Source organism: Rattus norvegicus, chromosome 7 (assembly GCF_036323735.1).
Source record: "Rattus norvegicus strain BN/NHsdMcwi chromosome 7, GRCr8, whole genome shotgun sequence".
In the NCBI taxonomy this organism is placed as follows: Eukaryota; Metazoa; Chordata; class Mammalia; order Rodentia; family Muridae; genus Rattus; species Rattus norvegicus.
The window spans coordinates 128660841-128684299 of record NC_086025.1 but is presented as its reverse complement, the minus strand read 5'-3'; the positions used below and the strand labels follow the sequence as shown (position 1 = coordinate 128684299).

The following is a 23459-nucleotide window of genomic DNA, read 5'->3' as shown; positions in this document are numbered from 1 at the left end:
CTGCAGGCTCCCATGCTAGCAAGAGGAGTCATCAAACCAAAAAAGCAGAAGCAACCTTGCCAATCCTGTTGTCTTCCACAAGCAAGCTCACTTGGCCGTGACACTGATGATTGTCAGATCAGACAATTCTGTGCTGTGGAAGCTAGCCCGAACATTGTAGGATGCCTACCAGGATCCCTCACCTCTATTAACAAAATTCCAGGAGACATCCCTGTCGTGCGTTCTGTCAGTCCCCTAGATCTCCACAGACTGCTGAATATCCTTGGGGAACAGGCACCTGACCCTAGTTCAGAGCTCCAGTCATAGACTCAACCTTTGCAACATTGGTCTCTGCCATTCATTTCTTCTTGTCACCGATTTTATTAAACCCCCTATCATTTTGTATCTTGATTTCTCCAACAGTGGTGAGCACGCTGGCTCAGTGAACAGTCAGTCTTGATTCAGATCCTTCTTGTCCACTAAAGAAAGAGGAAGGCCTACTTTTCATCCTCACTTGCACAAAGCAATAGGTGACAATCCAGCATGGCACCTAGGCTCACAAGGAGGGACACAGTGGAACTAAATGGTTAAGAGAAAAGCTGTAGAATCCCCACTTGGGATTAGCTCAGCCTTGGTATAGTTTTGTCTCTGTTACTCTGGCCACACTGGGCTCTGCAGTAGTACCGCCCCAATGGTAATGTAAAGGTGGTGTAAATTAGTAAATTAGCTAACATGGATAAAACATATGCTACCATGCCACCGTGAAGAGACGGGGGATACCATGTAGGAATGACAGCAACCAGCTAATCTCTTCCACCACTCATCTCAATAGTTATAACTCCACATGTCCATTTCAAATAATACTATAGTTATTTCAGAGACTCAGTTCTGGGAAGACTTCCAGAAGTCTCTCCCTCCCATAGTCCCTCCAGTGTGAAATCCTCCCACAGACATTGCTTATCAATTGCCACTGGGCTGAGAGTTCCTACAGGGCAAGGACTAGGTCTTTCTACCAGAACCACTACCTGCAACAACACATTAAATATCCAATGAAGGTCTGTGGGTTTAATCATTAAGTGAATGTATATTGATGATGCATATATCAGCCTCACAAGTAATTTTTCTCAATTACTATTGTGATAAAGGTGTCCACTATATCAGACAGCGATAGCAACTTCATGGATTCAGCTATCAGAGGTGATCTTTGAGAAGGATCTTTATAGTAAGTATAAAGGAACCAACTCACTGAAAGATGAGACAATAGCAACCAATTGTGCTTGTGGTGCGTGTGTGTGTGTGTGTGTGTGTGTGTTTTCTGTGGCACTTGTGTGGAAGTCAGAGGACAATCTTTGGAAGTCAGTTCTCTCCAACCACATGGGTTCCAGAGATCATCAGGCTTGGTGGCACCTTTACCCACTGAACCATCTTGATGGTCCCCAAAGGATGAAATCTTAAAAGGAAAATTGGCTTTCTAACCTGGCAACTCAAAACAGGGTTGTAAGTAAGTTGAAACCAAGCCCAGGTTATTTTTAGGGCAAGGAGTAGAACTATACATTTGACTCCAATCTTTGCAGAAACTCTAATGAAGTCTTATCCTAAATAAATCTGTCTAAATTAGGGAAGGAGAGTAAGTGTTAATTGGAATCACAGTTTTAACACTCCATTGATAGTTTCCAAAATGAGAAGTTTTTAAAGCCTTATAGTTAAAGACCTGTCCCTTCCTCCCTCCCTCTCCCTCCCCCCCTCCTCCTTCTTTCTTTCTTTCTTTCTTTCTTTCTTTCTTTCTTTCTTTCTTTCTCTCTCTCTCTCTCTCTCTTTCTCTCTCTCTCTCTCAGGCTTTTGGTCTGCCCAGTCTCCTACTGATATTGATTAGGGAATAAGATCTTTAGAAAACAAAAAGAAAGATGTCCCTTTAGGTACTTGTGGCAGCCAGAAGAGGGCATCTAATCCCCTGGAGCTGGAGTTACAGTGGGCTGTGAGCTGGGTGCTGGGAACCGAACTCAGGTCCTTTATTAAGAGCAGCAAGCAGAGTTAACCACGGAGCTACCTCTTTAGCCCCATCTGTTTCTTTAGATCAAAACTGATTACATCATCTCTTCTAGACTGCAGGTGTGGCCACCTCTTTCCAGAACCCTTTAAACGGATCTTATAAAACTTGAGATGAATCACTGGAAACGAATTTTTGTAAGAAAATAATCCAAGAAAAACACATTTCCTTTCTTTTTAAAACAGAGGCACCCATAAAACCTGCAAAAAAACCTTGTCACTGGTACTAAGTCAACGTTTTGATTCTCCCTGATGACAACCACGCTTCAGCGACCGAGTTCATGTCCAGTGGAGTTCATGATAACCAATATCAGAGGGCCGGGGGGCTCCAGCAGCAGGGTCAAGGTTCGGCTGGCAGAGTGGCTGGCAGAGTGGCAGCGCCCCTTTCGCGTTCCCTCCAGGCCCACCTCCTCAGCGAGAGTCCCCTCCCCTCGCCGGAGCCCGGACTCTCATTGCGCTCATTGTTGGCCGCATCTGTCACTGTGGGCTGGATGACATGAATGGATGGGTCGGACACACCTTCCATCCCGGTCGTGAAAACCCAGTCCGGATCTGCAGACTGTTCCAGGACGCTGCCAGAGGCGCTGCTGAGGGCTAAGGACGCACTCCGCAGCCCGGATCCTGCCGGCGCCCTGTCCCGGTCCCCGCGCACTCGCTCCCCAAGGCTCCCAGGGCAGCGGGCGCGCACCATGCTGCCCAGCGCTGTGGCCGCCCAGGCGGGAGCCTACTGGGATGTGGTGGCGTCCTCCGCACTCCTCGGCCTCCCTGCGCCTGGCTTTGGCAGTCTGGGCAAGAGTTTCCTGATCGAGAACTTGCTGCGCGCAGGGGCCGGGCCCACGCACGCGCCCCCGTCCCCGCGCCCAGCTGCGGGTCCCGAGTGTCCGCAGCTGCGGTCGCTGCCTGCCAACCCAGTGCCGCTCAAGCTGTGCCCGGCCGGACCCTTTGGTGCGCGCTGGGCCTTCCAGATGCCCCCTGGCCGGGCTCCGGGGGAGCGGGACAGTGCCTTCCAGCCCTCAGCCCCAGGTGAGCTTCGGTCGAGGGGAACTTCGGCTCAGGAAAGCCTTGGTTCTGGAGAGACTAGACCAAGGGGAGCCTCAGTTCAGGGGATCCCTGAACCAGGGGAATTTCAGTCCAGGAATGCCTCAGCCCTGGGGAGCCTCGATCAAGGGGAGGCTCAGCCCAGGCGAACCTCAGACCAGGGGATCCTCAGTCTAGGGGAGACTCAGTCTAGGGGAGACTCAACCCAGGAACGGGTCAGCGTAGGAGAACCTCAATCCGGGAAAACGAGGGAAACCTGGTTACAGGTGATACTCAATCCGGAGAGAGCCCTGTTGCCAGCTTCAGGGCCAAGCACAGTGGCCACCTGTGAGCCCTTCACCGCAGGAGTGCTGGCCCAGGTGGCCCACTGCAGCGGACTGAACTGGGGTGCAGATGCCATCTGCAGACACCAGTTCTGATTCCTTTTCTCTCTACCCTATCCTGCCCTCCTTCTTCCTGGCATCCTCCCTCAACAGGTTGACTGGGCTACCTGGGCAGTTTGATCCCTGCAGGTAAGCTCAGGGATTTGACATTTCTAGTTGACCAGCTCCTGTCCCCAAAGTTTTCTCTGGAAAAGTTGGCAGGGTGGTGCTGCCGCTTTGTAGGCCCGGAGACTGCCACTGCTTTGATAGGGGCTTGAAAAGATGTGCAAACTTTGGATTTTCCTTACTTTCCCAGTTTGGATCTCCTGAGGTGTAAAGTATCAAGGCCTACGCTTGCAGCTTGCATCGTGTTGAGCTCGCTGATAAATACTGGGTTGATAACTCAATTAGGAAGTTCACATATGAACAGGAATTTACCGAAAGAAGGGCACTTTGGGTTTATTTAAGTGCTTACTGAAGAAAACCTAACTAGTGTGATTGGGAGGAAGGCTTTGGGCAACGGAGTTAAAGGTAACGCTGAAACCAGCCATTAACAAAGTCGCCAAGCAATTGGGAAACTGAGATCCAATTTTTTCCCCTTACCGCGTCCTTAGATGATCTTAACTCATTCTTTTAATCCCGGTGGGTTTGTCCGGAATGACTAACACGTCTTTCAGCAGTTTCCATTGTCCCAGCAAACTGCCAGATCAAATTTATTGCTAATGGCTTTATAGAATTTAGCCTGTTTAGAACCTGTCCTGGCCTTTCACTTGAAATAGCCACTAACAGAATGGAACAAATGAAATTATTAACACCGGTCTCATTCACAGAGTGTAAAAACTAAATTGCTGGGAAAGCCATTTGCGCCCTGGGAGAAGAGCAGACTCTAGTTAAGGCAAGCTCGGTGTGCCTTGGACATGTTTCTATGCCCTGGAAACGTGAACACTGCTCTTTTTGAAATATTATGAAGTCAGAAGTGTGTGAGATAGGGTCACATGATCATGAATAAGTAAATAACGTCACACAAATAACAGTTCAAGGCAATTTGGTGGTTTGCATGATTTGACGGTTTGGAATTGTGTTCATAGACGTTGTTTTTAAAGACTTTTTAAGTTGCTGGTGACTGACTTTCAGGCTTGTAAAATTACTTAATGGTAACCCTTGTTGACCTCTCAGTGGTCATTGGTAAATTAACATGGACAGCTCAGTTACTCACAAAATGATTTCATATACACAATCCACCCTAACTATTGTAATTAATGGAGAAAGGATTTTCAACACTCATTTACAAGAATGTATTAATTCTGGTATACTTACTCAAGTGTCCAAATGCAAAAAAAAAAAGTGTTTTTTAGGTAATTAAGAGGGTATAACTTGAAATACCCCACAATCGTCTCCATGTATGTTTTACCAAATGTTTTATTCAATCCTCGTTGAGTGAAACAGATCCTTTTGTTCCACTTTCTCCTGGCTTAATTTTAATTTGAACAAGCAAACCTTTGTTTCAAAACATACTTTTTGTGAAGAAAGGACCCACATTTTGAAGCTCCAGAAAATATCTAAAGACAGTAGGAAATACCACTTCCCCCCACCCCCAGTAAATCCGTGGCCACAAATATGCTGCCTAAAACCGGATTTATACTCCTTTATGTTTATAATCTAGAAGAGAGTACAGTTTTCTGAACATGGCTTCCTTTCTAAATGGTGCTGTCCTGTTTTAGTAAATACAGGAACCCTTTCATCCAGCAGTTTTAAGTTGTAAGCTGACAGTAACTTTAAGGATGGATCAGAGGGGGGTCAGGTGAGGGGGTGTGGCCAGCCTCACTCCCTCCGCTGGGGGCTGACCTCACAGCCTTACACATGCTGTGCAACCCACCCTGTAAGTCTCCAGCCTCTGACTGACACTCTGGACGCTTCTTAGAAGAGCTCTTCCCCTCTTCCAAAGACAGCACTAGATCTCTTTTGGAAATCACGAGTGAGGAATTAGTAGTTGTGTTCTTTTGTTTGTTTGGTTTGGTTTTGGTCAGTGGTAGGCATAGAATGGGTGCCTTATGGGTGGCATGCAAACATCCTACCGTTTTCTGTTGAGCACTCTCAGCGAACTGGTGGGGAATTACCACAGTTGCTTTCCACAGATCACACGGTCCAAAGTCTGATCCACTGTCTGTATCCTCTCACTTCATTAATTTGGTTATGTCCCGTTACCGACACCATAGATCTCATTCACTCGGCAAAGTGTGAGGTCCATGATGTGTCCACCTCTGTTTTGGGTGATTGGCACGGTCACTGAATGGGCAGCAGCTTTTTCTACAGCCGGTGCTCTCAGCTACCAATCATTGGCACAGTGGCTAGTAGCTTCTTCTAATCCTCAGAGTAGGCCAGGAGGTAGCTGTTGGCACCGCACTTGTTTTCCATAATAAAATTATTTCACTTGCTAGTTTTGTTCGTGGCCTAAGTGCCATTTTAAATGTGCATGGATTCCCCAAAGAGAAAACAAACCAAAAAAGAAACAAAAAACCCCCAAAAAAACCACCCCCCCAAAAACCAACCAACCAAGCAAACAAACAAACAAAAAACAAAAACCCAAAAGAAAACCCCCAGTCTTCAGTTTGCTACCTCTTCTTGGTCCTGCATTGCCTAAAAGGGATATTAAGACCTCATGGAGTCCAGCCGAAGGAGTAAACCGGGAAAAGGGTCTGTAGCTGAGAATGGGTTCCAGCTCCACAGAACCTGTGCAAGCAGAGTGTCCCTGCCTGGTCCCTGAGAATCAACGAGTTCGAATACTTCAGGGAGAAGAGGCTCTAGGCAGCGTGCCCCTGCCGCCAAGCAGCTTCTGTGGTTTAAACCTGGCAACACCAAAGGCCTCTCTGAAGGATCCGGGGAGACATACTTACTGACAGCCGGTGAAGAACAGAGTCACTTCTACTTTTTATCTGAAAGAAAGACGTCTCCGTTATAGCTTATTAGTGGGAGACAGAAGGCTTTGCAAGTGAAACTCTAAATCTGAAAGATAACTCCCCTCACCCACAAAGCTTTTTATCTGGAGAATACCATGTACCTTAGAATGTCCATGCCCTTTGTATGTAAAGGAGTGTCTTGAAACTTATAAAAGAAAAAAAACCCCATGAATTTCTCGTTAGTTATGAGAATGTGATGTGAATTTCCTGTGGGTGACTGTGCCAAAGATTTTCTTCCCATTAGGTGTAACAAGTAACTGTGCGTTTTAATGACGTTTGCTTAAAATGTTTAGAAAGCATTGGATACAAAAGTACTTTACTAGTTATCAAATACCATTTGTGTGTTTGAAAGGGTTAGAAAGCAAATTTTTACCCTGGATAAGTGAGTCAAACATTGCCTAAGTTGTCTTAATTTGTGTGTTGTATTGTGTAGCCCAGAAAAGCAAGATTGGTGGCTTTTTTTCCCCACCTGTCATTCATCTGGGGTTGCTTTTGACCGTGAAACATTTAACGTGTTTTCTATCTCATTTATCATTCATCTCTCCAGAGAATTGTCACCCTGTGCATCCTTAACTCTGTCTTACCTTTGCACTTAAGCCTTGCATAATGAATGATATTCTAGTCCCCCTTCCTTGAGATACACCGAGACTGTGACTCTATAAAACTGTTTTAGGTGCTTGGGGACAAATGGTTCGGAAGTCTTTAAAATCGGATTCTGTCCACAGCATGCCATGTTTACTGATAAGGCCTTCCCTAGCTCTGTCCTTGGTGAATCGAAACCTTGGAACCAGGAATGTTAAATGACGCCGACCAGAACCAGGGCGTCAAGAGCATGGGATTCAGAATGAGATGGTAGCCATTAGCCGAAATTTGCTCCAGTCTGCAAATCGCCTCTGGCAACCTTGGCTGGAAGTCACAGAACCGAATTCTTAGTATATCTGCATATTTTAGCACGTCTCTGTGGTTAACATAGACTTACATGACTCGTAAAAAAATTCTGAGCCAAATATTTGGTTGCGTACTCCCCAAGTTAACCAACTTCTTTAGATTCAAGAAGCAGTTCATATCATGGGTGGCATTAACAGGCCCTTCGGTGCTGATGGAGAAAGCCGCCCTCCCTGCCTGATTTGGAAGAGTGTATACTCGTTGCAGTTGCCCTCACCACAGCACCTACTTGCCTCCCATCAGCGAGCACAGGCTTCTTTACTCTGACGAGGGAAACTTGTATGGAAGCCATCGCTGTTTCGTAGCACACAGCAGGACCAAGTGACCTAGACAAATTTTAGTTCTTTTCACGTAGTTCCTACTTTAGTGACTTCAGGGGTTAAGAGGTACAATGGCTTGAATGTCTACCACATAGAATGTAAACAGAATTCAGGACGGTTGTGGCTGCACCAGATAAGGGTGCCACTCATGCTGGGCAAGTTGAGATGAATCCAGGGTGATTTTATCTGTCCTCTGGTGCTAGGATTTTACTTGAGCCCTGTGTGTCCTACGCAGTGCTGCATCACCTCCTCTTTATGTCTGTGTCAGATTCCGCTGTCTCCCTTCTCAGTGTGCTGCTTCCTTCCTGCTCTTTTTCTCAGCAGAACTCACCTCTGCTTACTCTAAGATGACTGTGCTTAGCCAGGTAGAAATGATGCCAACGTATCAGGAAAGGACCGTGGTCCATACCTAAGTTCTGCTTAGTCATTGTGTTTGAAAATGCTTTCTGCCTCTTTGGTTGCAGAAGTACATGAGGGAAAGTTTTAAGGGGCAAACTCGCCCCTCTTTTCAAGTGGACAGTAGTTCACTTACTCTACCCTTTCACGACCAGATTTGTGTTGTTGACGTAGCCTATGACTTCAGACTCCGTCTCATTCCTTTGGATTTCTGAACCTGGATCTCACGACATAACCTATTCAGGCTTGGAACTATTTCTACTCTATACAAATTTAGACCTTTGAACTTGTGCTTCTTCTGCCCCAGCCTCCCAAGTGCTGAGATTACAGGTGAGTGCACTCTTACAGTGATTCAGCACTCTTAAAGTTTTCCCTGACTCACGCTCCCCAACCCCCGCGGAGGAGTGCATATAACAAAGTGCACAGCTTTCTAAAGTCAGTGTGAATATGTTTCCGTGCGAATGCACCTGGCGTTTGCCAGTAGTAAAAAGGGCAAACTATAAACGGAAACAATATGATTTTTATCTAAGAGCTGCTCGTTATAATCCTCATTTTAAGGCTTCATTAGATCATTCCTCTGTTTTATACGACCCGCATAAGAAATTGGACTTTTTTGCCTTAATAGATAGCACGCTCGCTGGGCCCTTGTATATTTTATGCCAAAGCACTTTGTGTTACTTTCAGTAATGTTTCCACTTTTAATGGAATCTCCGTCTTTCATTCCCTTTAGCCTCCAGTCAGTACTTAACTTGGCAGGGCTGAGCGATTCATCACTTTATACAAGGTTACCATAGCTCATTTCCTTTTTAATAACATTGTTCGTTTTTTTGTCAACTGGCTATTAGCTGTGAGTGTATCGGGGTGCGTTTTTGTGAGTTATGTGAACAGTAAACTTAAGACGCTGAGGTTCTTTCTGAAGTCGGAGATCAAAAAAGCTGCCCTGGAGTTTCGGCCCTCTCTGTTTTTAGAACTATTGGCATCTAGGAAAAGGAAAGGAGTAAAGGAAGAAAGAAAAGAAGCCAAGAAGTTTGATCCTTTTCATGTACATTGCGGAATAGTTAACAAACTTCTCAGTCTATACACGGTCCTGAGAGGGTGGGATTATTCAGTTTTCTGTTACGTGGGCAGGTATCCTTGGCATCTTTAATTTGGTTAATTCTAAGTGACCATTGGAAGTAGAATGAGTGATATTATTTAAAGCTGTGACAGCCAGGAGACTACCCCAAACTTAGTTGGGTCACACCCGTTAACTTCATAGTTACACTGAGTCTGAAGTCTGAAATGCCCTCTGAGCCTGGAAAGGAGGGACAGGATCACACAACATATTCCCATATTTTCTATAGGTGCTTTGCATTATAGATCAAAACTCAATGGCTCGTAGATATGTCCTGATACACAAAGCCCACGATGTTTACTTTCTGGTCCATGCAAATTTGCCAACCCTTCATCCAAAGCAAACAGGGCAAGTTGGGGATATCTCAAAGTATCATGACAGTGTCTGGCTCTTGAGCAACTGACCATGGTTTTAAGGTCTGGATTCCAGTGCTTCTTGTTACTGGTTGTAGAGCGCAGAGTGGTTCCAAGATGCCTCATTTTGAAATGAGAACAGAGGTTAGCAGCAACATTTACCTTTGAAGCATATGCCTCAAATGCCCCTTGATAAGAGACGGGAAAAAGAGCCGAGAGGCGTTTCCTCTGTGTTATCATAGCTAAAATACTGTAAGAATCCACATCAACATTTTGTAGATCAGGGAAAAAAAAATCCCAATTTATTAGTTTTCCTTTCTTTGGTGGGCTGAGTGAGCTCAGCTGAGTGGCTTTTACTTGGGATGTCCTGAGGCTGTGGCTGGATGTCTGGGTTCTGTGGGCTGCATGTCCACGGTGCCACCGCAGGACTGGTGGTTGATATTGGCTGCTGACTGGGTGTTCTGCAGGAGCTTGCCGTCCAGAGTTTGATTCTTTAATGTCTTGACTTTTTCATTATAAAGTTTCTGGGCTCTAGATGGGAGAGATCAGAAAACAAGCCCACGATGCGTGGTTTTGGAGCGCTGGACATTCTGGAGCCTCTAACTAAACACGGCATGCCCTGGAGGTTCTAAAACGTGACCCTGTCAACCCCTTGATCGACAGCATCACCGAGAGCGCTCTATGTTCCAGAGGGGAACAAACAGACTGCCCTTCTCTGTAGTAGGGAGACTATCAGACTGCTGTAGCCATTTAAAATCTGCCAAAAGGGATGGCATGAGCCCTGTTGGACCCAGCTTCTGGTAGACCTGCATAGGAATTGATCACAGAGTGTTTAATAGTTGGGATTCAGGGAGATTTCACAGAAGCGATGTTTGGGGAGCTACGGGCGCCATTGTTCAATAGTATTCTCTGTAACACCTACTTTATGGTACAAAGACCAAGACATGGCCTCAAATCCAGCTAATTTCCTCGGAGCTGTGTAACGGACCATGCTTGATGAGACAGCAGAATCAGCGGTCATGGACTCCTGCGATAAGGGTCCAGGGTGCTAGTAGGTTGAGGGGAAGCCAGGCGATCTACTTGTTGGTCTTGGATCAAGATGTTGGTGCAGGGAGTTAAATATATGCTTCTTGGTAGCTGTAACCACAGTGTGGTGTCACCAGACGAGGCGCTTGGGCCCCTTTCAACACTGAACCAACACTGCCCATCGAGATTGTCAAGTGTAGCTTTCTTCCTATCACCAAGCTAGTCTGGAAAAGACAGTTATTCCTTCGACCGGAGATAGAATGAAAATACTTGCTTTGGGATTAAGACCTTCCCCTCAGCAGCTCCATGGAACTGTTGTTAGCTACACTTTGTGCTGTTCCTTCCTTTGACCTGGTCTCAAGCATCTGGACTGCGGTCCTCAACCTGCCCCACAGTCCATTCCTTTGTACCTGTGGTCTTTCCTAGCTAGAATGCCCTCCTCTTCCTTTGTCCATTTTAGGACTTTCCAAATGATTTTCAAACATCCAAGGATGGTTTTCATACCTAAAGACGCTGTTAGCCAAGCCTTCCTAACTATAGTTTTTTTTTGTTTCCCCTCTCCCCCTCATCTTACATTTCAGAATGCAGAGATTACAGGTGTGCAATCTCTGTGTCCAGCTGCCTGCTTAAATATTTCTGCAGAAGTCTGGACTGGACTGTTTCTTTCCCATGTTGGCACCGTATCTCCCTTCACTCACATGCGATCGAGACAGGGGGAAAGGCTACGGTCAATTGAGCGCTACAGTGTGTAGGTCTTGTTTCGTGTTTATTCACTGATGCCATCCTGGGTGGACATTACAATCACCTGTGGCATTTCTGAACCAATGTCATATGAGGGGCCTCTTACAGAAGAAGTCAGATTTAGCCTAGTTGGTGTGGAGCGTGGGCATTAGTATTATCCCGATGATCCTTTTTTTTTTTTAAAGATTTATTTATTTATTTTGTATAGGAGTACACTGTAGCTGTCTTCAGATACACCAGAAGAGGGCATCGGATCCCATTACAGATGGTTGTGAGCCACCATGTGGTTGCTGGGATTTGAACTCAGGACCTCTGGAAGAGCAGTCGGTGCTCTTAACCGCTGAGCCATCTCTCCAGCCCTATCCCGATGATTCTAATGTGAATTCAGAGATGAGAACCATTGGTTGGAGAAACAGTACGAAGTTCTTAACTTTTATCTTCCTGGGGGAATGCATAAGGCTTGGTAGAACAAAACAATTTGGAATACTGGGAAATTTATACCACCGTTTCCCCCCTTCAACTGGGAGATTCAGATCTGTAAGTTCGTTCAAAATAAAAGCAAATTCTTCAATGAATGGGAAGTTTCCCCTTTGTCTTTGTAGTCCTGGCAGACAGTGCAGACCTTGGCACTTGGTAGAATGTAGTTCATATTTGCCATGGACTTCAAGGCCAGAATCAACGGAGTAGCATTTCGCTGGAATCAGCTTCTCACGAGCCGTTGGCACACATGAAGATCTGTTATTTTCTGGCTGTCAAATATCTGAAGCAAAACCCAAAATGCTTACTTCTGCCGCATCCTGAGGACTAGAAAGGCAAAAGGATGGACTCTAACGTGTTTCCCTCCTGAATGAAGCTGAAGGTTGCAACTGGATCACACCAAAGGGTTGCTTCAAACTGACTGTGTAAGAACAGGAAGGCTCATTAAGCAGAGAGAGAGTTCATAGGCCTAACTGCTCCAGAGAGAGGTTCTACCCTTCAAAGCTTTGTCTTTGGGTCCACCCTGATCTAGACAGTCCCTTCGGCTGTGTGCTATTTTGAAGTTGCAGTTAGGTTTCTTTTTATTCCCAGAGCCCAAAAACTTGGCTCTTGAAGGATGTCATAAAAACGTTAGAAATTATTAATTTTCCATTATGCTTTCTCTAGGAGGCTTTGCTCGGTTGATTTTACATTTGGCTTAATAAGTGAGTTTCCTCCCCTCTTCCTCTCAAACGTACTGCGTGATCCTCACCGATCACGATGTGTTCCTGAGATTTGCTCATCGCCGAGATCGCTGCCAGGATCTCACTGGTGAGCTTTGCGTTCTTTCCCTGGGAGAGATCTCATCTAGGCTGGTACCACATCTGCTTCATACTGCGAAGACTCACGTTGTTATCCCTCCCTTTACTGACGTTACCCCATCAGTAAAGAAGAAGGAAAATTAGGAAAAAACAATTAAAACGTAACTTTAGACAATAAGAGTTTGAAAGTCATTCTTTCACAGTGGGCTCATAAGTGGCTGCCTTTGTCTGTGGGACACTTACGAACGGAGCCATGGACTTCGTGTACATTAACTAAAACTTACTGCACTTGTTATAAAGGGATATTTCATCACTAGTCAGCTGCCGGCCCTTAACTGAAGTTCTAAGTGGTCGGCGCTGTGAGTGTCTTTCTTCAAGTGAGTAGACTACTCGATTCAGGACTGTGGAAGGCTCACGAGTTTTGTGTGCAAATGTCTAACTTTGGTTATTTGGATGCGGACAGAGTTCGGTTTAGCTCCAACATGTTTAATCCATTTTGTTTAGGACATGTGTACTCTCTAGAGACAGGATGTTAGATTCCTCAGTGCGCTGTGGAGTTACAGACGTCTCTATTGGTAGGCCACATGGTGTGGCTGAACAATCTGACCTGAAGCCATTTGCTTTTCTCTCCTGGGAATCCTGGCATAATTTCACTCTCTAGAACCCACCTCCAGTTATCCAGTAACTGGGGTGTCCCTACTCTGCTACCGAATAGCCAGTCATTGTGTGAAAGCCAGGATGGCTAATTTCGCTCATCTTTAACATTTTTGAAAGAATTCAGGCACATTTCAGATGTCTGTTGCTTTGAAGTCTGGTGAATGGAGAAATAGTGTTCTAAATTCATGGCCAGTCCAGGGCCAGCATACGACAAGGACTCCAAAAACATCACCACTCCAGCTACTGACTAGGGAGCCTGCAGTGATAAACGGTAAAATAACCACATGCAGACTTCAGTGATGTCTGAAATGTTTATTGAGAGCATCTTCTGCCTTCTGGAGAGCATCTTCAGAGCAGTTGCTAAGGGCTTAAAGGTTTCAGATGTCTACCAGCCTAACCCTTGCTCTCCTCAGCCTTCAGTTTGCCCCCTACTCACGGCTTCAAAGGAAGTATGTTCTTTACAAATATTAAAAATGTCATGTCTGTTTTGAGGGCTTTGGGTTATTTCTGACGTTGATCTCCTATGGCCATTCAAACACTCTCCCGTCACAGACTCAGATGCACTGGCACTTGGCTTCTGTCAGATGTGAAAAAGGGGCCCTTAATTGGAATTTCACAGCCCTTTCCACATAAGCCAGCCTAAATAAGGTGTATTTATGTATAGCATTCGGGGGCTGACTAATTTCCTGTTAAACGTGTGTGTCAAAGAGATGATTTGAGATGGTGAAATCGTTCTGTACAAAAGAACTGCCTGTCTAGTCATGTCAGAGTATGGAAACCAGTTCCTATTGCCCCAATTAGAATGATGACTGTAGGTTTTGATTATATTTCTGTCGTTACAGATTCTTGGTGTCACTTTGCTTACAAATTTCAAATAGAGCAATGCATGGCCTATTCAATGAGAACTTTTCTGGTTTAACGTCCGAGCATATGCTTTCAAAAGCACACTTACCACTCGGGAGTTTGATTGTTGTCTCATAGAAACAACTTTTTTAATTCATTATTTTTCCATCATTTGGGCCACAGACTAAGTGTGGGAAATATTTTCTTAGAATAGGACAATGTCCACTTTATTTATACCTTGCATTGTTTTGTGTGTCACTAATGTATGGCCTTCTATGTCCTATACTTGGACAAATCCCAAATGGACATACGCAATTTTGATGCATCTAGATAACATGGTAGATGTTTAACATTGTATATGTAGTTGCAACATTGTTGAATCTTTCTCCCCCCCCCCCCCCCCCCGCATAGTAAGAACAAAGAGGAGCTTAAAATCCCAATAGCCATGATTAATTTTGCAAAGAAGGCTCATTTTGGAGAGGTAACAAGTTAACAGAAATGCTTGAAAATAAACTCAAAGTTGCAACTTTATATAGCCATACTAGTAATGGAAATGTAGTCTTAAAAAGATCATAGTCTTCTTTAATTTTTTTTTTGAGAATTTCAAGGGTGCTGTGTTTACATTTCCAGTCCATCTTCTCTGCCTTCAACCACCTCCACATCTGTAACCTCACCACCTCTCCTTCATGCATGTATGCTGAGTCCCTTTGATGTTGCTTATATGAATGTGTGCTTAAAGCTGACCACTTGGGATTGGACAACCTATCAGGCAGCTCGTCCCTCAAGAAGACCGCATTTCCCTCTCTTAGCAGTTGACCTTTGCCTGTCGCCCTGCATCTGGGGGTGGGGCCTTGTGAGATTTTTTTTTCCATCTATGTTGGGATGTCAACTGGTGACATTATGCAGGTCTAGTTTAGGTGACCACATGGTGATGATTTCATGGACTATTCTTATAATATAAAATGTAAAATCCAAATAAAATGATCACTTCTGTGACGGTTTTATGGTCAACACTAGAACAATTCACAATAGTAACGACACTATTTCTTTTATTAATTTTGGAAAACCAAACTATGTTCTGTGTCCTTTCCTCTCTTTGCTTAGTTACCAATTTCAAAACAATGTTAAAACACTTTTTTTTAGAAATTCAGATATTAAATAAGTAAACAATAATATTGACACCTCAACATCATGTGATAGGGGGATAGATACTGGGTTTTTAACTAGTTTACAACTTTGAGACCTCTGGGATTCTACAAATACCATAAATATTTTTCTTGGGCAATCTATTTGTTTTGTGGTAGCTTTTAAAGATTTTGGTTAAAACAACTACATGCTTTTTGGTGTAGGACCGCAAGTCTGAAAATATCACGCTCTTTAAATAGGCGTGTAGGCATGTCAGAGAAGATTATCTAGTGTGATCAAGAAAAGGAGAGATGGTGACACGTGAAGGAGAAAGGACGATAAAAATATTTTCAGGTTGAGATGTACATTTCAAGGTCAGGAGTCTCAGAAGAGGCCATATTTGAGAGTGTTCTGGGGTGGAGAATTAGGTTAATGTCTTATCTCTCTTCTCTTCCTCTTCTTCACTTCAAAGACCATTCATTCAATTTTTAAAAAATCTGACTACAATATGTTAGACAATGCTGCCAGGTATGTCAGGGTAAAAGCCGGCACCCAGTTTTGGGAATCATGACCGAAATTTATACGGTACTGATGCATTTTATTAAAGAAGACGGTGTGTTAAGCACTTAACCAGGTCTGACACTCCTTTCTTAATAACAACGGTCTATTGTAGTCTATGGAGTGAGGAACAGAGTTCAAAATTTTTCTGAAATTATATTTAAGTAAAATGATTGTTATCTCTGTGGTGGTGTAGTTAGGATATCAGAACAACATACAATAACAGTAAAAAAAAAATCATTATTATTTAGATGCCCCAACTAGGTCTCCTTCCCACACGTGCAGGATTCCGTGAGCATCTCTTAACAGGTTTATGAGGAACCTGTGTTTGAATAAACTGAGCAGAACAGAATTAAGGGCTGACTCACTATAGGGCAGACACATTTTCTGGCAGTGAGATTTACCTCGAGAGGCAATGTGATTGTTTGCAAATACTTTGAGACAAGCGTCTGTGATCAGAAACAGCTCTTTTATCATGGAGCTGCTCAGCACATCCCGCTCTCAACCATCCTGAGAACCCAGCCAGCCACATCTTTAATAGAACCTGAAAATGAACGCTGAAGTTGACATAGTCTCTTCAAAACCACCAGACATTTAAATTGTTTCTTGGTGAGTAGAATGTTTAGAACCGTGCCATTTAATATTGTAATCCTCAGCCACAAGGGTCCCTTTAAATTTTAATTAATTTGGTCTGAAGATTTAGTAACTGCTCGAGCTAGCCTTTGAGCTTGGCAGTCGCCTTTGGCCAGAAGCTGCCATGTTGGCCCGGGGCAGATGCAGAAGACTAGTCCATCTCTGCAGATGTTGCTTGCGTACTATTACCCTAGTGTGCCTTGCATAAAAGAACAGTCGCCATTCATTATTTGTAATTACAACCACGCCGGCTCCAGTCTTTCCAACACATCTTCCAAATCCCGAGGAAAGTACTTGGCAAGAACTTTGACACTTTAAAATGACTTTAATTTCGGTAAAGCGTTAGTACCGAGGGGAGGTTCGGCAATGGAGTGCTTTCACTCGGGGGCCTTGTGGGGAGCTTGGAATTTTGAATATTGTGTAAAAGAAACGGTTAATCAATGAGATCAATGCTTTCTCTGCAGTGCCTTCCAAACCCTTTCTTCTGAGCGCCGGGCCATTCTACTCTGCGTGCTGCGGTGGGTCCTGCAGGCGCCCAGCCTCCCCCACAGCTTTTTCAAGTAAGTTTTAATGCTTCATCAGCAATGCCTCCGTTATTCTGTAAACCAAAGCAGCAGGATTTAATGTGCTCCGGGAAGCTAATTGGCAGTGCACCGGCAAGGAGCTAATTCCTCACTAAAAATCACAGCGACCCTATTCAGGAGGTTTCTAGAGATTATCAAACCTAGGCACAGTGAGCGATTGTGAGCTGGTTTTCGGGAGACACTAAGCCCAGAGCTGACCCGCCAAGCCGAGGGCCTGTTTTCCATTTGATAGAACAGATCTCAGAGGGACTTTTCTGGAAACCCCGTAGCCACACTCCGTTAAAGAAGGGAGAAAAAAAGAAAGCGGGCAAAGAGAGGGCGCTATGCAGTGTTTTCATTTGGCTTAAAATGACTAAGAAAGTCACAGGTCTAGAAAATAATTAGCAACTCAGGATGGTAAAAGGTGGTAAATGTTTTCAGGGCCAGGGTCTCTAAACGTTATAACGTCTGGGAAAGAAGAGGAGGAAATGAAGGGAGCAATGTGGTGCCCACACTCTCTCATGCATCAGGTGTCTTAATGTGTCAGTAAAAATCTACAGGCAGAGGATGGGCCGTAGTGAGAATCAGGCAGTGGGGGCACGGGAAGGCTCTTGCCCAGGTACACAGCCATGGCAGGTGAGAGTGGAGAAGGGTGAGTCCCATGTCAACGGAGGCTTTCAGCCACCATGGCCCTGTATGTGTCCATGTGTTTTAGGGAAGTTTCAGGAGAGCAGTTTCCCCACAGAATGACTCTGGACAAGCGAGGCAGCAAATGTTGCTGTTTAATGAGCTGCAGGCTTCTGAGCTTCTCTTTAGGAGGCTGATACTTTCCCACAGAGCCCTTTACACGGCTGGGATGCGGCTACAATGGGCGACAGACCCGTGACCAATCCTCACTTTTGCTGGACTCATCCACACGCGACCTCACCACAATTTTTCACTCTGCAGATGAACTTTAGGGACCATTTCACAGTGAGAGGGCTTGGGCAAGGGTCATTTGTCCTTTTGTGTGGTCATAAAGCCAGGCTCTGTGCGTCAGTCTTTTCTCCTGCTTGCCATTCCAAGTGAGTTTCTGGTCGCCATTTAAAGCCCTTGGCTGAAAAATAAAACAGTGAATGGAGCTGACTTTTATAGACTCGTTCTAGCTCATCTTCCCATATAGCCCCGTCCACCTGAAAGGGGATTTTAGTGGCTGAGCTGAGTGTATATAGGGACTTGCTGAATACACAGGGCCCATTATCAACTGTGGGGATTGTGTATTAACCAGGACCGATGCACTGCCATTTTGGCGGTGACCTATTAATTGTCGATTTAACTAGAATGTATTGAATGTGAATGGCGAAGTAGAAACCATGACTAAACCTTTTCCTCGCTCCTTCAAGGTGGTCCTCTATGAGGGCGATTGGAAACTTGTGAAAATCAGGGCACCATTTATCACCAGAGAGAGGAGTGGCAGGCCAAGATGTCTGGAGAAGATGTTTAAACCCAGATGCTTAAACCCCATCCCAGGGGCACCGCCTTCTATCGAGGAGGTCTCACACTTGAGCTCACTTGCTTTATCTTGATGCTGGTTCCCTTCAGCAGGTTGCTAATGCTATAGTTCAGGTGTGGGGGACCAGGAACCAGAGTCCTAGGGATGCTCGGGCACGCGGGTGTACATGGTGGTGCCGTGTATTTATTTTATGGCAGTGTTTTTAAGAGTCTCTAACCCATAAACGTTTGGGCCAGTTTAATCAATAAGGAAGGAAAGCATCGGCGCAGTTTTAATAGAGCACGTCATCTTCCCGAGAGCTCCAATGATTATTTTAAGAAGGTTGCGTTTTCTCTCATTATTTCCCAGTCCTTCACACCCAGCGCCCTCTGCGGAGCTGTTGTAAATGACGCTCATCCCTCAGGGCTTCAAGCCCCGTGTTTATCTTGGGGGGTTGGGGGGGCTGGAGAAGAAAACACTTGGCTTGAAAGATCAGAGTGGCTCGGATGGAGGATAGAATCTACTGCCCTTGACTTGTCTGCCCTCCAAATGCTGGCCTCCTAAGTCCATGTAGAGAGCCTGCATGTGTTCTTAATAAGTGGCGCTGTGCCACACTATCCCTCATAACTCCGAGGTGAATTTCTTATTTTTCTGTTTATGATGTTCCTTCACACTGGCGGCAGCTAATAACGTGGTGCGATCTCGATGTGTGTAGAGAACTCTACAGAAACGACCGGGATAACCAGGGAGCGGCTAATGAGCTTTTACATCCGCAGCGCTTTTTTTTTTTTTTTAAACTAAAGGAATTTACTAGATTTTCTTTTTTTAAATAATAAGTGTTTGTGTCCAAGTTGCTAAATTATTTTCCATTGCAGGAGAGAGAGAGAGAGAGAGAGAGAGAGAGAGAGAGAGAGAGAGAGAGAGAGAGAGAGAGGAGAACTGTTCGAGTAAGTTTGTGTTAAGTTTCCACTTGGACAGCCAAAAGTAAGATTTAGAACTAAAACTTGTACCAAGAGACGAAGCTGATGGCCACCCTCGTTGCCTCACAAGGTTGACTCTGCTTTTGCCCAGAGCCCAGGATCTCCTCAGCACATCTGTAGTTAAGCAAGGGTGATGCCGTGTCCACTCTCAGTGCGATGCGTTTGCTTAATGTTGATGGAGTTTTCTTGACCCCTCAGATTTAGGACTGACTCCCTGTTGGAAATGTGGAAGCCATCATTTGCTCAATGCCCTTCTCACACGCAGTAGATGGTTTAACAGGCACAGTGCTGACACTGAGAACAGGAGAGAAAATTGAAAGGCTCCCGTAAATGCTGATCCCTCCCCTAAAGCATTGCATGGAAAAATAAGAACCTTTGGTATTACACTCATAAACTCAAAAAGAACGCATCCCCCAGCTAAAATGAAAAGGAAAATTGTGGAAATAATGTAGATAATGACTTTTTAAAAAAAAATCTACCTTTAAAAAAATGAAATCTTAATGAGAGAGGCTAGCAAATTGAGTTAATTAGATAATTATTTCATTTCGTCTTTGAGTGCCCAACTTGACCTTTCAAGAATTTTATGCCCCAGAGGACAGAACTTCAATTTGGAATCAACTTTCCATAAATCTGAGCAGACTTGTTACTAGGACGAACTGCCCTGCCTTTCCTTGGAAGATGCACTTACATTTGACATTTCCAGTTCATTATTGACGCCTTTCTTCCTTGTTAAAACTTGTTAAAGGACATTGTATTCTCCACAAGTTTGAGTATAGCATTTTGTGGACAGCAGCAGACAAGGGCAGTAGTTTTGCTGGGTGAAAGCAGTTTGGGTCTGTGGGTCTCACATTCACCGAGGGGTAACGCACTAATAGTGCTGCCAGCTGACCTGAGTGTTGGTTTTACTGCTCTCAGATTGAGTGATGGGTGGTCTGAGGAAAGTGGCTGGAGCTGTGGAAACCTAGTAAAGACTAAATACAATTCCTAATACATATATGCACGCAGATACAAAATATTTAATACATAGAGAGATTTAATTTAACCATTCTAAAATCTTTGGAGGGACACAGCATATTTTTTTTTAAATTTAGAAGGAAGCCCGGTTATATTGCCTAGAAGATTATTATGAATCTGTAGATTTTTTGAATATAGGTATTGACTTCTCGAAGGTGACGGAGTGGTGTCACAGAGATAAATGACATTCGGTCAACCAAGAAGAATCTTTGAAGGATCAGAGACTCAACACAATAGGCTTTCTAAGTTGATGGCTCTATTCAAAGCCCTAGAGAGACAGAGGCAGCATCAGAAGTCATTCCTAAGGCTCAGGTCTTTCCCTTTTTTCCCCCTGCCTGAGCGTTCACCCCAGATGGTAATGTGGGGACCTCCAGGGTCTGTGGGCTTCTTGTCTATAACCCATTCCCCAAGCATCACATGAAATCAAATATAAGGCTTGTAAAAATATCTTGGTTTCCTAACAGAGTTTTCAACTACAGAACAGAGGAGGGTAGGACGGACTGGATAGAACAGAGTGTGGAAAAAGTGTAATGCCATCTCAGTGTGTGCCCAGAGTGTCAGTGGATGCCACAGGCAGTGCAGAGGAGGAGGAGACCACATCCCCACAAAACCCTGAAAGGCTCAGATCGCCCATGGCTATTTGGTTTCCGAGACCCTTTTTTGTTTGTTTTTGGATTATTTTATTTCTTTACATTTCAAATGCTATCCCCCTTCCTGGTTACCCCTCCACAGACCCCCGTGATCCATCCCCCTCTTCTTCCTCCCCTTTGCCTCTATGAGGGTTCTCCTCTACCCACTTACCCACTCCCGCCCCACTGCTCTAGCATTGCTCTATGCTGGGGCATCAATCTTCCACAGGACCAAGGGCCTCCCCTCCCACCGATGTCAGAGATGGCCATCCTCTGTTGTATATGTATCTGGAGCCATGGATCTCTCCATGTATATTCTTTGGTTGGTGGTTTAGTCCCTGGGAGCTCTGGGTGGTCCACTTAGTTCATATTGTTTTTCCTATGGGTTTGCAATCCTCTTCAGCTCCTTCAGTCCTTCCCCTATCTCTTCCATTGGGGTCTCCAGGCTCAGTCCAATGGTTGGCTGTGAGTATCTGCATCTGTATTGGTCAGGCTCTCGCAGAGCCTCTCAGGGGACAGCCATACCAGGTTCCTGTCAGCAAGCACTTCTTGGCATCAGCAATAGTGTGGGGTTTTGGTGTCTGCAGATGGGATGGATCCCTAGGTGGGGCAGTCTCTGGGTGGCCTTTCCTTCAGTCTCTGTTCCATTTTTGGTCCCTGCCTTTCCTTTGGACAGGAACATTTCTGGGTTAAGCACATTGAATAGAAGATACTCAGGTAAAGCCCGAGCTAAGAGGAAGTCAGAGAGTGAAAGACCTTTCCAGTTACCCCACCCTCCTCAGCAGAGAAAAACTGGCATCGGGAGACAGACTCCAGATTTAAATAGTGAAATCTGAAGAAAGCACTAAACAGAGGCTAGTGGTAATTTAGCCCGCCCTGTTGGAGAGGCCTGGATCAAATAAATGGCTACTCTCTCCCCAGCTCTGAGAAGCTACTGAGTTCATCAGAAGGGTGAGAGAGCTTTCTTCCTCAGAGGGCTGTTGGTGGCCTCCAGCTTGCATTATCCTGAAAGAACCCTTAAGAGTCGGAAGCTGTCTAGGTTCAGTGCTGTTCCCTGAACTCTTTAACTTCCTCAAAGCCGTGGGGGTGGGCTGGGTATAGTGGTCTATGGATTTGTTTTTGTTGTTTTTTTTTTTTAATGTAGAAACCGAACAGGGCTTTTAAGAAGTGGGCTGGGCTGTATGACCCTTGGGTAGCCTACTTTGGGAACAGAGGTTGGGATAAAACATGGCAGGGTTCGAGACCACAGGAACGACAAAGGAACTGTGCCCCTCTAAAGGTTGCTACAGTGGTTGCTTGTGTCTGCTAGAAAACGGATCCCAATGTAAACCGTAAAACAGCACGCATGGACTACTTGTCCATACTTCTGTAATGGCCTACCTTAGTGCTATATTTGATATTCTGTCGAAATTTTCTCCTCTGCACTTTTACCTACTTGTAAGTCTATTGGTAGTCGGGGGCTCTGAGGAACATGTATCTCTGACGAAGCCGGTTTAGGACCTCCTGTAGGAATAGGCACAGGACTGAGGCCAGGGTGGGGTCAGGAAGCCAGAGAGGCTAAACCTCTCCTGACACCCCTAGTGCACTGTTAATGCAGACAGCGTGTGTTGAGTTGTCATGGTAAAATGACATGCGTGTGAGATTGGATAAGAGGCGTGTGGGGGCACCAATGGGATAGACACATTGAAAGGACAGGAAGGGTATAGGGTTCTTGGTGTCGGCCATAGCTTTTGGTCCTTCATTGTTACTACTGTTCAGCTCAGTGCACCCAAACCCGAGAACCCAAAGAAACCAGGCCCAGGAGTTAATACCTGAGCTTGGTTATGGGACCGGGAGGAGGTTTGCTCTTCACAGAGTGAGGTTTGGCCTCAGTTCGCGTCCCCGCCATGTTAGAACCGCACCTAGAGGTCCTCTACGGGATCCCATTGCTTTTAATCTAAAAATAACTTGCTAGAATTTCCTTTTTAAATATATTATATATTTTTATTGGATATTTTACGTATTTACATTTCAAATGTTATTACCTTTCCCCCCTTCTCCTGCTTCTATGCTCCCACTCCCACCCACCCACTCCCACCTCATCGCCCTGGCATTTCTCTACACTTGGTCTTCATAGGACCAAGAGCTTCTCCTCCTATTGATGCCAGACAATGCCATCCTCTGCTATATATGCACTTGCTAGTGTTTCTATTGAAAGTTTTAGGGATATATGAATGAGTGTCATTCCCCCATTGCCTTTTCTTAAGACCTAAAATTTGGCATAGGCATTTAAATCGAGGAAAATCAGAAACCCTAGGTATAACTCTATTTAGGAAAAATTCCTTTTTTTCTTTTTTTTATCACCTTTGTAGTCTATAAGGTTTTTGTATTTTGGGTATAAACGCAGAAGTTTTTGTTAAATCATATTATTTACTTCTCGGTGGTCCGTGGTT

General features: G+C 44.8%; 1 protein-coding gene across 2 annotated transcripts in view; it reads left to right on the top strand.

The window, feature by feature from the left end:
- The first annotated feature begins 2413 nt into the window (after positions 1 to 2413).
- Positions 2414 to 23459, top strand: part of Dbx2 (developing brain homeobox 2) — a 30284-nt gene continuing 9238 nt past the window's right edge. The window contains exons 1-2 of one of the 2 annotated variants that reach the window (XM_001053826.6): positions 2418 to 3048; positions 16835 to 16930. In XM_001053826.6, the coding sequence (XP_001053826.1) occupies positions 2526 to 3048; positions 16835 to 16930 (619 nt within the window). In that variant the 5' untranslated portion in view covers positions 2418 to 2525. Of the gene's footprint in view, positions 3049 to 16834; positions 16931 to 23459 lie in introns of both variants that reach the window. The other variant, XM_006242286.4, reaches the window with a different exon arrangement.